Below are 16,052 nucleotides of genomic sequence, written 5' to 3' on the forward strand. Positions count from 1 at the left end.
CTACTCAAGTCCTCGACTGGAGTTGATTTTCTGGCGTGGCGCACAAAGGTGTACACCACTCAAAAGAGGCAGCAAATTAATTAATTGCCATGCTCCTCTTAATGAATTCGACGTCTCTTCGACTCCAAGACTAGTGTATCGCGAGTATGTGCTACACCAGTCAAACGGCCCCAATGTACTTTGGCCTTCCTTCCTGATACTGAGTCCTGTAATATAATACTTACCCTTACTAATTCATTCTGCATTTGCTGAATCCGGTCTCTCATGCTGCGGAGCTCTGATGTTTCACTTGCCAGTTTTTGCTTTATAGTCACTATAAGAAAAAAAGGACATTGGATTCCATTATACTTGGATTCGTATCATGTCATTTGCGGTGAATATCAGAGATTAAGCAATTTTAATTGATAAGGACTTCCCCGGTATTTGTCATTTGGCTATTGGTCTGTATTGTAGATGTATTGTAGATGATCCTAGAGATGCTTGTGTAAAATATCAATAGACAAAAACATCCATTGCTTGTAAATCTTTTTTTTTACATTATAATTATTATATTTTGGATTTGCACCATGCTGGTGGGTGGCACAGTAATCAGTACCTCCACATCTGTACATAGTTTTTTTTCTTTTACTTGCCATGAGAATGTAAGAGGGTGGTGCTGTTATGGACAGTAAGGAACACGCTGTCACTTTAAGAGACTACACCCCCTTGTCTGGCGTGATGGAATGTTCTGCTTCTCCCCTGCAATAGACTGTGTGAATGACCTGGACTGAGCAGAGTGTGTGGGTGGAGCCTGATCAGCGTGTGAGAACTGAAGCTGCTGGAGAGAGAACTTTGTGCTGTTTGCTGCAAGAGAGGACCCACGGCCTGTAACGGAGTGAACTTGTGAAATTTGACAGACTTTTCTGGGTGCAGCAAGAGTGGCTGTCCTGTGTGAGTTTGAGAAGCCACGAAGATACCGAGAAAGGGATTTACAGTTTCCAGGAGTACCTCCAGGACCCCGAAGAAAGGAGAAGACCACGTTTCACAGAGCTGGCAGAAAGCCGTGCGCACCACAGTACTAGACTGCTGGGGGCCCCTGGGACTGGATCTGAGTCCCCAACATCACCGTGAGTTTGTTCCTGTTTTGTGCACATGTTAGGGTCTAGCGTAGGCTTCAATATTCAGAACACGGCAGCCGTGAGGCCTGCCTAGTAAATGCCAGGGAGGTTATACGTAGAGTAGCATTATTCTTTGTTTATTATTTGCATTTACTTGTGTGACATATATTGAGTCTGTAAAAGATTGGAGCACCGTGCTATTTTACGGACAAGCTAAAGAATGTAACTCTTGTAAATTATCTTTTGCCATTGCATACTCCTGTTTGCATCTTCCTCATCCTCTTCATTCCTTGCCTTCCAATAAATCTACCCTTTGTTGTTTGCACCTCATCTTATGTACGGTAGTCTTCCTGCACCGTGGTGGTCCCCCGACCATCGCTTCAAGTGGCGCTGCGAGCAGGGTACTGTCACCAAGATGGAGGGAGCAGACAGCAATGGCGGGAATGTTAATGGAGATGCTGTGGGCATTGGTGGAACCCCTGCAAGGACACCCCCTATGGGCACCATATTTAGTGTGCTACCAAAGTTTGACGGCAATAATTTGCCACTGTCCGACTGGGTGTCCCGGCTGCAAAGCACCCTGAAGATTTACAACATCAGCCCAAACCTTGAAGCGGACATTGCTTTAACTGCCCTAGATGGAGAAGCCCATAGAAACGTCTGCCTACAACCAGAACTCACCTGCAGTATCCTGAAGGAGCTAGTGAAGTTCCTGGAAGAGATCTACGGCGAGACTGCTAGCGCCGGACACCTTCGCAACAAATTTCTCAGTATGCAACAGCACTGCAAGAAGTGTTAGCAGAGGTGCAGAGAAAGAAGGCGGACGGATTTGGCGGCATGGACTCTAAAAACCGGATACTCCAGGAGCAATTCATTCTGGGAGTGCACAGCACATCTTTGAGGCGAGCACTGTCAGAACAGGTCCGAGCAGATCCGGCTATTACGTTTCATCAAATCCTGGTGGAAACAGTGGCCTGAAGTAAAGAAGAAAGCTACACGTCTGGGGTGATGCGTGTCCAGGGCGCCAATACCAGAGGGAACCCAAACCATCAGGAGGTGCTGGTCCAGGTGGTGCAAGACTTGCAGTGGTCCCTTGTTAACGTGCAAGAGAAACTGACCCAGATGGAGCGAAGAGTGGGGAAACTACAACAGTCTGACCCACCGTACTCATGCAACCATTCTTTGGCCTGACCGATAAGGGATCAGTGGGAGCAATCCCCCTCCTGTCAGGCTTTGGAGGCACGAGGACAGGCTTGAGGTGCCCCCCGGAGAGGAGGAGGCATCCAATGCTGGGATGGTGGAGGACGGGGCACCTTGCCAGAGACTGTTGGAACTATACTCAAGGCCAGCGGAAACCACCGTTAAACTACCAACCCCCACAGTAGTGCGGCACTCTGTGGGGGAGGCGAGGAGAGAGGCTGCTCCATATCATAACGAACACTTGATTGCTGGGTGTCTCATCCTACTTCCTGAACTTGAGGGAGTTCTAGTGGATTGTCTGATAGATACTGGGTCACAAGTGAAGACTATGCCAGAAATGTATTTCAAGCAGCATTTCCATGCCCTAGCCAAGCCAGAAAAAGAGACATTGATCCGGTTGTTTGCTGCCAACCAACAACCGATCCCGGTCACAGGGGTCGTGTGGATGAATATTCGAATCTGTGGGCAAGAAGTGGGGAGAAAAGGGATCCTGCTAGTCTTTGAGCCAAACAATGAAGATGTGCCTGTAGTAATGGGAATGAATATCCTACGTGAACTCGATCAGATTATGTTTACCAAACGGGGACCTCAATATTGGAAGAAGGCTACTACACATAAGCCTACTCAAGAAGCCCTTCAATGACTGATCCGTGTCTGTGGGATGCAGAAGAGTGTGCCATCCTATCAGACGGTAGGGATCATCAGGGTTCCTGGTAAAGAACCTGTAATCCTGCCTCCTGAGCGAGAAACTATAGTATACCTTCCAGTGGGGATGCATTGCAACCTTGACGGGTTGGAAGTGATTGTTCAGCCTGTGGTAGGCGGAGGGTGGACCAAGAAGTCATGATAGCTGTGGTCCAGCGAGGACACATCCCCATAAGAGCTTTGAATGTGGGCCCCGGGGAGATCACCCTGCCACGAAGGGCAGATCTGGCCCTGATGTACCTACATAAGGGTGAAGTGGTGAGTCAGAAAGAGATGTCTTTATCGCCGAAAAAAGGTGCTGGGTGGACCCTAGCAGTTGCTGTGGGGACCGAAGAGACATCATCTCCGGAGTGGAGTGCACAGGTCGTCCTTGATCAAATGGAAGTGGATGTGAAAGCTCTGGGCCCTGAGCGTGTGTAAGCAATAGAAGCTATGCTGCGGGAAAATCAGGCTGCATTCGCCCGTCATGCTGAGGATTTCGGCTGTACTGAAGCCATCACACATGAGATACCTACAGAAGAAGCTCGTCCAATTTGAGAACGATTCCGGCAGATCCCGCCCAAGATGTATCAAGAGGTGAAAACATTACTGAGGCAGATGCTGGATTCAGGAGTGGTGCAGAGTAGTCAGAGCCCTTGGGCAGCCCCAGTGGTGCTCGTCAAGAAAAAGGATGGGACCATCCGGTTCTGTGTAGATTACAGGAAACTCAATTCCTGCACTGTTCGGGACTTGAATCTGTTGCCCTGCATTGAGGAATCCTTGACAGCGTTGGGGAAAGCCAAGTACTTCTCCACCCTGGACCTAGCAAGCGGATACTGGCAACTAGCCGTGGCAGAGAAAGACAAAGAAAAAAACGCTTTCATCCTCCCTATGGGGCTGTTCGAATTTAACTGGATGCCCTTCGGGTTCTCCAATGCTCTGGGCGCGTTTCAATGGCGGATGGAAAAGTGTTTGAGAGACTTAAATTTTGAGGCTACCCTGATCTATCTGGATGAAATCATTGTGTTTTCAGCCTCATTCGAAGAACACCTTGCCCGGCTTGGACAGGTACTCGGAAGACTCTTTTCAAGAGAGATATCAAGTACCTGGGCCACATAGCGTCACAAGATGGAGTTCAACCCTCACCAGAAAAAGTGGCTGCAATCCAGAAGTGGCCAGTCACTTGAACAGTGAGAGAACTCCAGGCCTTTTCGGGGCTCGCCGGGTACTACCGCCGGTTCATTAAAGACTTCACGAAGGTGGCGGGTCCTCTTAATGAGCTGCTGAAGGGGACTGCTGGAGTACCAAAGACCCAGTACATCCCTTGGGCCCAGAGACAAGACGAGGCCTTCCAGGCTATAAAACATGCTCTTACCTCAGCCCCGATTTTGGCCTACGCAAACTTCGATCAACTGTTCACAGATGGTAGCCTTCATGGACTCTGTGCAGTACTTTCTCAGACACAGGATGGACATGAGAGAGTCATCAAGTATGCCAGCAAGTCCCTGCAATACAGCGAAAGAAACCCTCACAATTACAGCTCCTTCTGGTTAGAGCTCCTGGCCCTGGTGTGGGCCATGACAGAGAAGTTTGCGGGCTTCCTGACAGGGACCAAGATTCAAGTTCAAACAGACGATAATCCCCTGGCCCACCTTGAGAATGCTAAATTAGGGGACTTAGAACAACGGTGGGTGGCTCGTCTAGCCAAGTTTGTCTTTACCATCCGTTATCACTCTGCTACCGAAAACGCAAATGCTGAAGGGCTGTCAAGAGTGACTGTGGAGACTCCAATGGGGGATCTCGATGAGCAACTCGAAGAGGAGGTAACCCCAGACATTTGTAAGTTTAAGCCCCCAGTGGTTGCAGCCCAGTCAAGAAGGGAGGCCTGCGCATTATCCTGGTCTCTGGGGAGAACCATTGAGGAATGGGGACATGTTCAGGATGAAGACGAAGGGCTGAGACAGATGAAATGGTGGGTAACTCAGAAGCGGAAGCCAGGCAAACAAGAGAGAGATGATCTGGACTCTGAAATGAAGAGTGTGTTACACCAGTGGGATAGACTGGAAATGCAAGAGTCAGTGCTATATCGTAAGAGACAACAGCCAAAAGATATGGAAGTAAGGTGGCACGTGGTCATCCCAGGAAGAATGGCTCAAGAAGTAGCTAAAGAAGCCCACGAATTTGGAGCTCACTTCGGGGCCACAAAGACCTACCAATGGTTACAGCGGTATGTGTATTGCCCCGGATGGAGTCTGTAGTGGAAGAGGTTTGCTGGCAATGTCGAGTATGTGACCTCATTAAGAGTACCGAACAGAGGGCACCTATCCAGACCATACAAACTAAGGAGCCGCTAGAATTCTTGATGATCGACTATCTCCTCGTGGGACACTTGGCCCAGGGGCTACAGTACTGTTTGGTGATGACCGATCATTTCTCTAAGTTCGCAGTAGTTACCCCAACTAGAGATCAGACTGCGGAATTGGCGGCACGAGCCATCTGTCAACACTTCATTTGGGTATATGGGTGCCCAAAGCGCATCCACTCCGACCAAGGCGCATGTTTAGAAGGCAAGGTGATGGAAGAACTGTATCGTATGTATGGCATCGAGCTGTCTCGGACCACCCCTTACCATCCTCAAGGCAACGGAGCATGTGAACGCTTCAACCGAACCTTACTTCAAATACTGAGAACATTGGAGGAGGATAAGAAGGCGTGTTGGCCAGACTACCTTCCAGAGTTGGTCTGGACCTACAACAATCAGGTTTACTCCACTACGGGTTATACCCTCTATCTACAGCTGTTTGGAAGAGCTGGACGAGAGATCATTGAGCTGAATTTGGAACAGCCAGAGGAGCTGATGGAACTGTCACCTCATGGATGATAGAGCATCAGCAATGATTACAAACGACACGGCGTTTGGCAGATCAGCAGCTGCCAGAAAAAGAACATACGGGCTGTAAACCGACTCAAGAGTTACCGCTCCAACCCAAAGACTGAGTATTAGTCAGAGAGAAATGCCCCAAGGGAAAACTAAGTGAGAGATGGGACGTACAGCCTTACAGAGTAATTGAGCGAGTGTATGCTAATGGCCCTGTCTACAAGGTGCAGATTGAGAGTGGTGTGTCCGCCTCTGGAGTACTTCACAGAAATATGCTGCGGGCTGCGGCCCTACCGGTCTGAGATCTGTTCTACGCCATGGTCGCCTGAAGGCGCTACTCCACTTCTTGAATCTGTCATGCCTGATGGTGAAATTGATGACGAGTAGTGGACCGTCCCTGACATAGTAGGGGGTCCTCAGCTGTACAGAGATGGTAATCCCATGGATGTACCAGTACCGCCACATGAGGGCGAGACCAGACAAGAGCCCACAATGACTCCTGCAGCAAGTGTTCCTCTGGAAGATGGTCAAGCCTTGCCTGACAGCCAAGAGCTCCGGAGATCCCAGAGGTCTAATGCAGGGGTTCCATCAGTCCGATATGTAGAACAGTGTACTCTGTCTGTTTTTCCAAATATGTTGCCTCCTCTATAGGTGTTATTTCCGCATTGCATGTTCCTTCATTACATTTTGACCTTTAGGCTGTGATGGCCGACGACGACCATCATTAAGAAGGGAGGCATGTAAGAGGGTGGTGCTTTTATGGACAGTAAAACACGTCACATGACCGCTCAGCGACCAATCACAAGCCGCGACGTCATCGAAGGTACTTAACAAGCTCATTCATAGGAAGGAAAACATGGCGATTGCAGCGGTGACAACCGGGGCCCGTCAGAGGGTAAGTATATCAATATTTTTTATTTTTATTCTTTATTTTACACATTAATCTAAATCCCGATACCGATTCCCGATATCACAAAAATATCGGAACTCGGTATCGGAATTCCGATACCTCAAATATCGGCCGATACCCGATACTTGCGGTATCGGAATGCTCAACACTATTGTTTGCATCTTCCTCATCCACTTCATTCCTTGCCTGCCTTCCAATAAATCTACCCTTTGTTGTTTGCACCTCATCTTGTGTACGGTAGTCTTCCTGCACCGTGGTGGTCCCCCAGCCATCGCTTCAAGAACTACTCAGGAAATCCAGGCCTCACTCACATCAGTGTTTGTCATCCCTGTGTTGTCCATTTTTTTATTGGACAACACACAGATGCATTAAGTTCCATAGGTCTTTTTATATATCAGGATTTTTTTTGCTTATCGCTAGTCCACACAAAATAAACAGAGACATATTTTTCTTTGGTTCAATTTGTGGATCAGCCTCGCCTATTCAAGTGCCTGGATGAACGAAAAGAAAGGATGTCACACGTGCCGACCACGTAGCATCCGTGTGCTGTCTGTTTTTCACTGACTGGTTGTTAGGTCAAAGGTGGTGACACATTTTCTTTATCTAAACTATTAATATGGGCATACAGGCTATGCAATGAAAAAAGTTATCCCTGTATGTCTCATATCAGATGCCTTGTTGTTGATAAATCATATTTTATCACTTTTATATAAATGTTCTTTTCCAGGCTATGGGACAACTCTGCCTGGAAGATAACTCTGTCTCCGAGCTTATTTTACATAAAAGGAGCATTACCAGTGTGATGTGTAATGGTTACCAGTGTGATATGCAATGGTTACCAGTGTGATAAATAATGGTCGCTCTCTGCTCTCCTGATCTCACAGGAGAGCTGTGTGTGTTTATACCTGACAGATCTGCAGGTTTCTCTGAGCTTCAGCTTCCAGCTCACAGGTAGACAGGTTTGCAATATTGTTACAATACAGCAGAGCTCAGGGACAAGCAAAATATGTGTTTGTAAGAAGACAAAAGTGATTTGTCCTATTCCATGTTAGTTACTTGTCCTAACTCTGGTAACACCGTTTTCATGTAAAATAATCTCTTGGGTCTGAGTTGTCTTTCAGGCAGCGTCCTCCCCATAGCCTGGAAGAGTTCATTTACATATAAGAAAAACGTGGATTTTTCTGGAATAAGATCACAGATATCAAGGTATAATTTTATTCAGTTTCCTATGACCTACATACCCATCTAGATGGCATAGGTGGGACGATCCTATTGACATATTCCCTTTAAGAGAGCTTGGGAAACCTCCATCAGCTTTTTTTCTTTGCATGTTAGAAAAGCGGATGTCACATAGATGGTAGAAATGTACACGTGGACAAAAAACAGATTTAAAACAGATTCAGCACACTGATGAAAGAATGTCCTATTTTGTGGACCTGAGAATAATCACGGACATATGAATAAGGTCTTTCACAATGACTACATAGAACTAGATCAATAATGATTCAGAATGTGTTTTCTCACCAAGTCGGTCTGCAAGCTCAGCCTTGGTCATGACATCAATGTCTGCGTCGCTTAAAAGACTGCGTCCTGCATCCTGATTCAGACTACGTTCACTTCGCAGAGCACTGTTTTCGGCTTCTAGTCCACTCATCTGGCGTCGTAGGGCAATGATGTCATCTGCCATACGTTGCATGGCAAGGCGATAGTTTGCCAGCTCCTTATGGCGAGAAAAAGCAAAGGGTTTAATTTTGATTTATGAAACACTGATGAAGGCTTTGTAATAAATTGAGAAAAGTGCAATAGAATCATTTGTGCACACTTGAAAAAGACACAGAGACCCCAATGTTTTTTTCTTAAAAGGTTAATTAATGTACACAAGCATGTTTTTTGGTTTCATGTTATGTGAATCTTAAGAATTACTGCCATATAAATCTTATAGGAAAATATGCAACTTATGGAAACACCTATACAGAAGCAAACATTGCACCTATACATCCAGTATATGAGGGTTATTATTTATTATTTTAGTGCCATTTATTCCATGGCGCTTTACATGTGAAAACTAAAAGGGGTATACATAACAAAATCAAATACAATAATCTTGAACAAAACGAGTCACTGACTGAAACAGGAGGAGAGAGGACCCTGCCCACAAGGTATCACAATCTACAAGGGATGGGTAAGGATATAGTAGGTGAGGTGTTATGATCTGGTGGTTTAGGAACAACATGAGACAAGCTCTGAAGGAGGTGGTATCTGTACTGACCGCAACCCTGAACCTAGCAGCGCAACTAAAAATAGCCGTGGGGGGTACCTGACGCTCCCTAGACCCCTCGGCACAGCCTAAGATCTAACTTCCCCTAAAGATGGAAACAGGAAACCTATCTTGCCTCAGAGAAAATCCCCAAAGGAAAGATAGCCCCCCACAAATATTGACGGTGAGAGGAGGGGAAAATAACATACGCAGAAATGAAATCAGATTTTAGCATAGGAGGCCAGTCTAGCTTGATAGATAGGACAGGAAAGGATACTGTGCGGTCAGTATAAAAACTACAAAACAATCCACACAGAGTTTACAAAATCTCCACACCTGACTAAAGGTGTGGAGGGTAAATCTGCTTCCCAGAGCTTCCAGCTAACAGAAATAATCCATACTGACAAGCTGGACAAATATAGAATGCACAGAACAATAAGTCCACAACATGTGGACTGAAATGAGCAAAGCCAGAACTTATCTTTGCAGAACTGGTCAGGAAACCAGGAGAATCCAAGCAGAGATGTGAATCCAGCCAGGAAACATTGACAAGTGGCACAGGCTGAAGAAAGAGCCAGACTTAAATAGCGGAGCAGAAGAGACGATAAGTGGAGGCTGCTGATGACAGCTAACTCCAAGGAGCAGCCATACCACTAGAAACCACAAGAGGGAGCCCAAGAGCAGAACTCACAAAAGTGCCACTTACAACCACCGGAGGGAGCCCAAGAGCGGAATTCACAACAGTACCCCCCCTTGAGGAGGGGTTACCGAACCCTCACCAGAGCCCCCAGGCCGATCAGGACGAGCCAAGTGAAAAGCACGAACCAAATCGGTAGCATGGACATCGGAGGCAACAAACCAAGAATTATCCTCCTGGCCATAACCCTTCCACTTGACAAGATACTGAGGCCTCCGCCTCGAAAAATGAGAATCCAAAATCTTCTCAACCTCATATTCCAACTCTCCCTCAACCAACACCGGGGCAGGAGGGTCAACCGAGGGAACAACGGGCACCACATATCTCCGCAACAAAGATCTATGGAAAACATCATGAATGGCAAAAGAGGCAGGAAGAGCCAAACGATAAGACACCGGATTAATAATTTCAGAAATTTTATAAGGACCAATAAACCGAGGCTTAAACTTAGGAGAAGAAACCTTCATAGGAACATGACGAGAAGACAACAAAACCAAATCCCCCACACGAAGCCGGGGACCAACACGCCGACGGCGGTTAGCAAAACGTTGAGCCCTTTCCTGAGACAACGTCAAATTGTCCACCACATGAGTCCAAATCTGCTGCAGCCTGTCCACCACAGAATTAACACCAGGACAATCAGAAGACTCAACCTGCCCCGAAGAAAAACGAGGATGAAAACCAAAATTACAAAAGAAAGGTGAAACCAAAGTAGCCGAACTAGCCCGATTATTAAAGGCAAACGTGGCCAACGGCAAGAAAGACACCCAATCATCCTGATCAGCAGACACAAAGCATCTCAAAAAGGTCTCCAAGGTCTGATTAGTTCGCTCAGTTTGGCCATTAGTCTGAGGATGAAACGCCAAAGAAAAAGATAAATCAATGCCCATCCTAGCACAAAAGGCCCGCCAAAATCTAGAGACAAACTGAGAACCTCTGTCAGACACAATATTCTCCGGAATGCCATGCAAACGAACCACATGCTGAAAAAACAATGGAACCAGATCTGAGGAGGAAGGCAACTTAGGCAAAGGTACCAGATGGACCATTTTAGAGAACCGGTCACAAACAACCCAGATAACAGACATCTTCTGGGAAACAGGAAGATCCGAAATAAAATCCATGGAAATATGCGTCCAGGGCCTCTCAGGGACCGGCAAAGGCAAAAGCAACCCACTAGCGCGGGAACAGCAAGGCTTGGCCCAAGCGCAAGTCCCACAGGACTGCACAAAAGCACGCACATCGCGAGACAAGGAAGGCCACCAAAAGGACCTAGCAACCAAATCTCTGGTACCAAAAATCCCAGGATGACCAGCCAACACTGAACAATGAACCTCAGAAATTACCTTACTTGTCCATCTATCAGGAACAAACAGCTTCCCCACTGGACAGCGGTCAGGCCTATCAGCCTGAAATTCCTGAAGCACCCGCCGCAAATCAGGGGAGATAGCAGAAAGAATCACCCCCTCCTTAAGAATGCCAACCGGCTCCAGGACTCCAGGAGAATCAGGCGAAAAACTCCTAGAGAGGGCATCAGCCTTAACATTCTTAGATCCTGGAAGATACGAGACCACAAAATCAAAACGGGAGAAAAACAGGGACCATTGAGCCTGTCTAGGATTCAGCCGCTTGGCCGACTCGAGGTAAATCAGATTCTTATGATCGGTCAGGACCACAACACGGTGTTTAGCTCCCTCAAGCCAATGTCGCCACTCCTCAAACGCTCACTTCATAGCCAACAACTCCCGATTGCCGACATCATAATTGCGTTCCGCAGGCAAAAACTTTCTGGAAAAAAAAGCACACGGTTTCATCAAAGAACCATCAGACTCCCTCTGAGACAAAATGGCCCCTGCCCCAATCTCAGAAGCGTCGACCTCAACCTGAAAAGGAAGAGAAACATCCGGTTGATGCAACACAGGGGCAGAAGTAAATCGGCGTTTAAGCTCCTGAAAGGCCTCAACAGCCTCAGAGGACCAATTCGTCACATCAGCGCCTTTCTTCGTCAAATCAGTAAGGGGCTTAACCACACTGGAAAAGTTGGCAATGAAACGGCGATAGAAATTAGCAAAGCCCAAACATTTTTGAAGACCCTTCACAGATGTGGGTTGGATCCAGTCATGAATAGCTTGGACCTTAACAGGATCCATTTCTATAGACGAGGGAGAAAAAATAAAACCCAAAAAAGAGACCTTCTGAACTCCGAATAGGCACTTAGACCCCTTCACAAATAAAGCATTATCACGAAAGATCTGGAACACCATCCTGACCTGCTTCACATGAGACTCCCAATCGTTGGAAAAAATCAAAATATCATCCAAATATACGACCATGAATTTATCAAGATAATTGCAGAAAATATCATGCATGAAAGACTGGAACACAGATGGAGCATTAGAGAGCCCAAATGGCATCACAAGGTATTCAAAATGGCCTTCGGGCGTATTAAATGCAGTTTTCCATTCGTCACCCTGTTTAATACGAACAAGATTATATGCCCCTCGGAGGTCAATCTTAGTAAACCAACTAGCCCCCTTAATCTGAGCAAACAAATCAGTAAGCAAAGGCAAGGGGTATTGGAATTTGACCGTGATCTTATTAAGAAGACGATAATCAATACAGGGTCTCAAGGAGCCATCCTTCTTAGCAACAAAAAAGAAACCCGCTCCCAATGGTGACGAAGAGGGCCGAATATGCCCTTTCTCCAAAGATTCCTTAACATAGCTCCGCATGGTGGCATGCTCTGGCACAGACAGATTGAAAAGTCGGCCCTTAGGGAACTTACAACCAGGAATCAAGTTAATAGCACAATCACAGTCCCTGTGCGGAGGAAGGGAACTGGACTTGGGCTCATCAAATACATCCTGGAAATCCGTCAAAAACTCAGGGACCTCAGAAGAGGGGGAAGAGGAAATTGACATCAAAGGAACGTCACTATGTACTCCTCGACAACCCCAACTAGTCACCGACATAGTTTTCCAATCCAGCACCGGATTATGTTCCTGTAACCATGGAAATCCCAGTACAACAACATCATGCAGGTTATGCAACACCAGAAAACGGCAATCTTCCTGATGTGCAGGAGCCATGTACATAGTCATCTGTGTCCAGTACTGAGGTTTATCCTTGGCCAAGGGTGTAGCATCAATGCCCCTCAAAGCAATAGGGCTCTGCAAAGGCTGCAAGGAAAAACCACAGCGCCTGGCGAATTCTAAGTCCATTAAGTTCAGGGCTTCGCCTGAATCCACAAATGCCATGACAGAAAAGGACGACAATGAGCAAATCAGGGTCACAGATAAGAGAAATTTAGGCTGTATAGTACTAATGGTAACAGACCTAGCGACTCTCTTAGTACGCTTAGGGCAATCAGAGATAACATGAGCTGAATCACCACAGTAAAAACACAGCCTATTCTGATGTCTGAATTCCTCCCGTTCTATTCTAGTCAAAATCCTATCACATTGCATAGGTTCAGGACTATGCTCAGAGGATACTGCCATATGGTGCACAGCTTTGCGCTCGCGCAGACGCCGATCAATCTGAATGGCTAGAGACATAGATTCGCTCAAACCGGCAGGCGTAGGAAAGCCCACCATAACATCTTTAAGGGTTTCAGAAAGACCTTTTCTGAAAATAGCAGCCAGAGCCTCTTCATTCCATTTAGTGAGCACAGACCATTTTCTAAATTTCTGGCAGTATAACTCTGCCGCTTCCTGACCTTGACACAAGGCCAACAGGGTTTTTTCTGCATGATCCACAGAATTAGGTTCGTCATACAATAATCCGAGCGCTTGAAAAAATGCATCTACATTCAATAATGCCGGATCCCCTGTTTCAAGAGAAAAATCCCAGTCTTGAGGGTCACCACGCAGCAAGGATGTGATGATTTTCACCTGCTGAATGGGATCACCAGAAGAACGGGGTTTCAAAGCAAAAAACAATTTGCAGTTATTTTTAAAGTTCAAAAACTTGGATCTGTCCCCAAAAAACAAATCAGGAGTAGGAAATCTGGGCTCTAAAGCCGGAGTCTGGACAACATAGTCCTGGATACTCTGTACTCTTGCAGCAAGTTGATCCACACGAGAAAACAAACCCTGAACATCCATGCCAAAACATATATCCTGAACCACCAAGATATCAAGAGGAAAAAAAAAGACAAACCAAAGCACAGAAAAAAAAATGGTTCAGAACTTTCTTTTCCTTCTTTTGAGATACATTTAATTCATTTTTGGCCACTTGTACTGTTATGATCTGGTGGTTTAGGAACAACATGAGACAAGCTCTGAAGGAGGTGGTATCTGTACTGACCGCAACCCTGAACCTAGCAGCGCAACTAAAAATAGCCGTGGGGGGTACCTGACGCTCCCTAGACCCCTCGGCACAGCCTAAGATCTAACTTCCCCTAAAGATGGAAACAGGAAACCTATCTTGCCTCAGAGAAAATCCCCAAAGGAAAGATAGCCCCCCACAAATATTGATGGTGAGAGGAGGGGAAAATAACATACGCAGAAATGAAATCAGATTTTAGCATAGGAGGCCAGTCTAGCTTGATAGATAGGACAGGAAAGGACACTGTGCGGTCAGTATAAAAACTACAAAACAATCCACACAGAGTTTACAAAATCTCCACACCTGACTAAAGGTGTGGAGGGTAAATCTGCTTCCCAGAGCTTCCAGCTAACAGAAATAATCCATACTGACAAGCTGGACAAATATAGAATGCACAGAACAATAAGTCCACAACATGTGGACTGAAATGAGCAAAGCCAGAACTTATCTTTGCAGAACTGGTCAGGAAACCAGGAGAATCCAAGCAGAGATGTGAATCCAGCCAGGAAACATTGACAAGTGGCACAGGCTGAAGAAAGAGCCAGACTTAAATAGCGGAGCAGAAGAGACGATAAGTGGAGGCAGCTGATGACAGCTAACTCCAAGGAGCAGCCATACCACTAAAAACCACAAGAGGGAGCCCAAGAGCAGAACTCACAAAAGTGCCACTTACAACCACCGGAGGGAGCCCAAGAGCGGAATTCACAACAGTGAGGGTAGAGTTGGTTGTGCAGCGGTATGGTGGATAGGGGGTTACAGTAGGTTGTCGGAAGAGGTAGGTCTTCAAGTTCCCTTTGAAGGTTTCCACTGTATGCGAGAGTCTGTTATGTTTGGGTAGAGAGATCTAAAGTATGGGGGATGCGCGGGAGAAAGCTTTTATGCGATTGAGAGAAGAGGAGATAAGAGGGGAGTAGAGAAGGAGATCTTATGAAGATTGGAGGTTGCGTGCGAGTAAATACTAAGAGACTAGATCACAGATGTATGTAGTAGACAGGTTGTATATGGCTTTGTATGCCAAGGTTAGGGTTTTGAACTGAAGTCCCTGGGCAACTGGGAGCCAGTGAACCAATTGACAGTGAGGAGAGGCCAGGGAATAGCGGGGGGATGGGTGGATTAGTCGGGCAATGGAGTTTAGGATAGAATAGAGGGGTGCAAGAGTGTTAGAGGGGAGGCCACAAAGCAGGAGGTTGCAGTAGTCGAGGCAGGAGATGCTGAGGGCATGCGCTAGTTTTTTGCAGAGTCTTGGTTCAGGAATGTCCGGATGCAATAGATATTTTTGAGTTGGAATCATCAGGAAGTGGAAAGGGTTTGGATGTGTGGTTTCATGGAAAGATCAGAGTCAAGGGACTGGGGAGAGTTGGAAGCCATTGAGTTTGATGGATAGGTCTGTTGGTGGGGTTGAGTGAAATGGTGGAAAGATGATGAATTCTGTTTTGGAGAAGAGTAGGGGGCCTAGGACTGAACCTTGGGGGACACCGACAGATTGGGGGAGAGGAGAGGTTGTAGTGTGTGAGTGGGAGACACTGAATGTCAGGTCTGTTAGGTATGAGGAGATCCAATACAGGGCCAAGTCAGTGATGAAAGAAAGACACAGACTCCTATAATATTCTTAATTAGACCTTACTTACAACCTCGCCCATTCCCCCAATGCCCTCGTCATCTGTAAAAGAGGTAAAAAAAAAAAAAAACAACAATATTCCTCACCTTTCCGCAGAAATGCTCTTAATCCATTTGTCCCAAGGCATGTTCAGCTCTGCTACATCTAGATGGCAGACTGCATGATGCAACCATGCTGCCTGTCATCCAGCAGAGAAACTGACCACCATGTGTGAACTGCTATTCCCTTTCTGAGGGCACCGCGAGCATGGAAAGTTCACCTGCTCGCGGTGCCGTCTGACAGGTCCTGCGAGTTCACGGCCAATGAACTCACTTTACCTATGTGATGATGGCGCGAGCGAGGTCGTAAGTATGGTTTAATTAAGAATATTAAAAGGAGTCAG

At 46.5% G+C, this 16,052-nt stretch overlaps 1 protein-coding gene across 1 annotated transcript in view; it reads right to left on the reverse strand.

The window, feature by feature from the left end:
* Positions 1–16,052, reverse strand: part of CCDC33 (coiled-coil domain containing 33) — a 197,998-nt gene that overhangs the window by 49,221 nt on the left and 132,725 nt on the right. Inside the window, exons 16-17 of the mRNA XM_069765644.1 lie at positions 8,294–8,489; positions 225–313 (exon numbers count right to left, since the gene is read on the reverse strand). Coding sequence (XP_069621745.1) covers positions 225–313; positions 8,294–8,489 — 285 coding nt within the window. The remainder of the gene's footprint in view (positions 1–224; positions 314–8,293; positions 8,490–16,052) is intronic.

Source organism: Ranitomeya imitator, chromosome 4 (assembly GCF_032444005.1).
Source record: "Ranitomeya imitator isolate aRanImi1 chromosome 4, aRanImi1.pri, whole genome shotgun sequence".
NCBI classification, from domain to species: domain Eukaryota; kingdom Metazoa; phylum Chordata; class Amphibia; order Anura; family Dendrobatidae; genus Ranitomeya; species Ranitomeya imitator.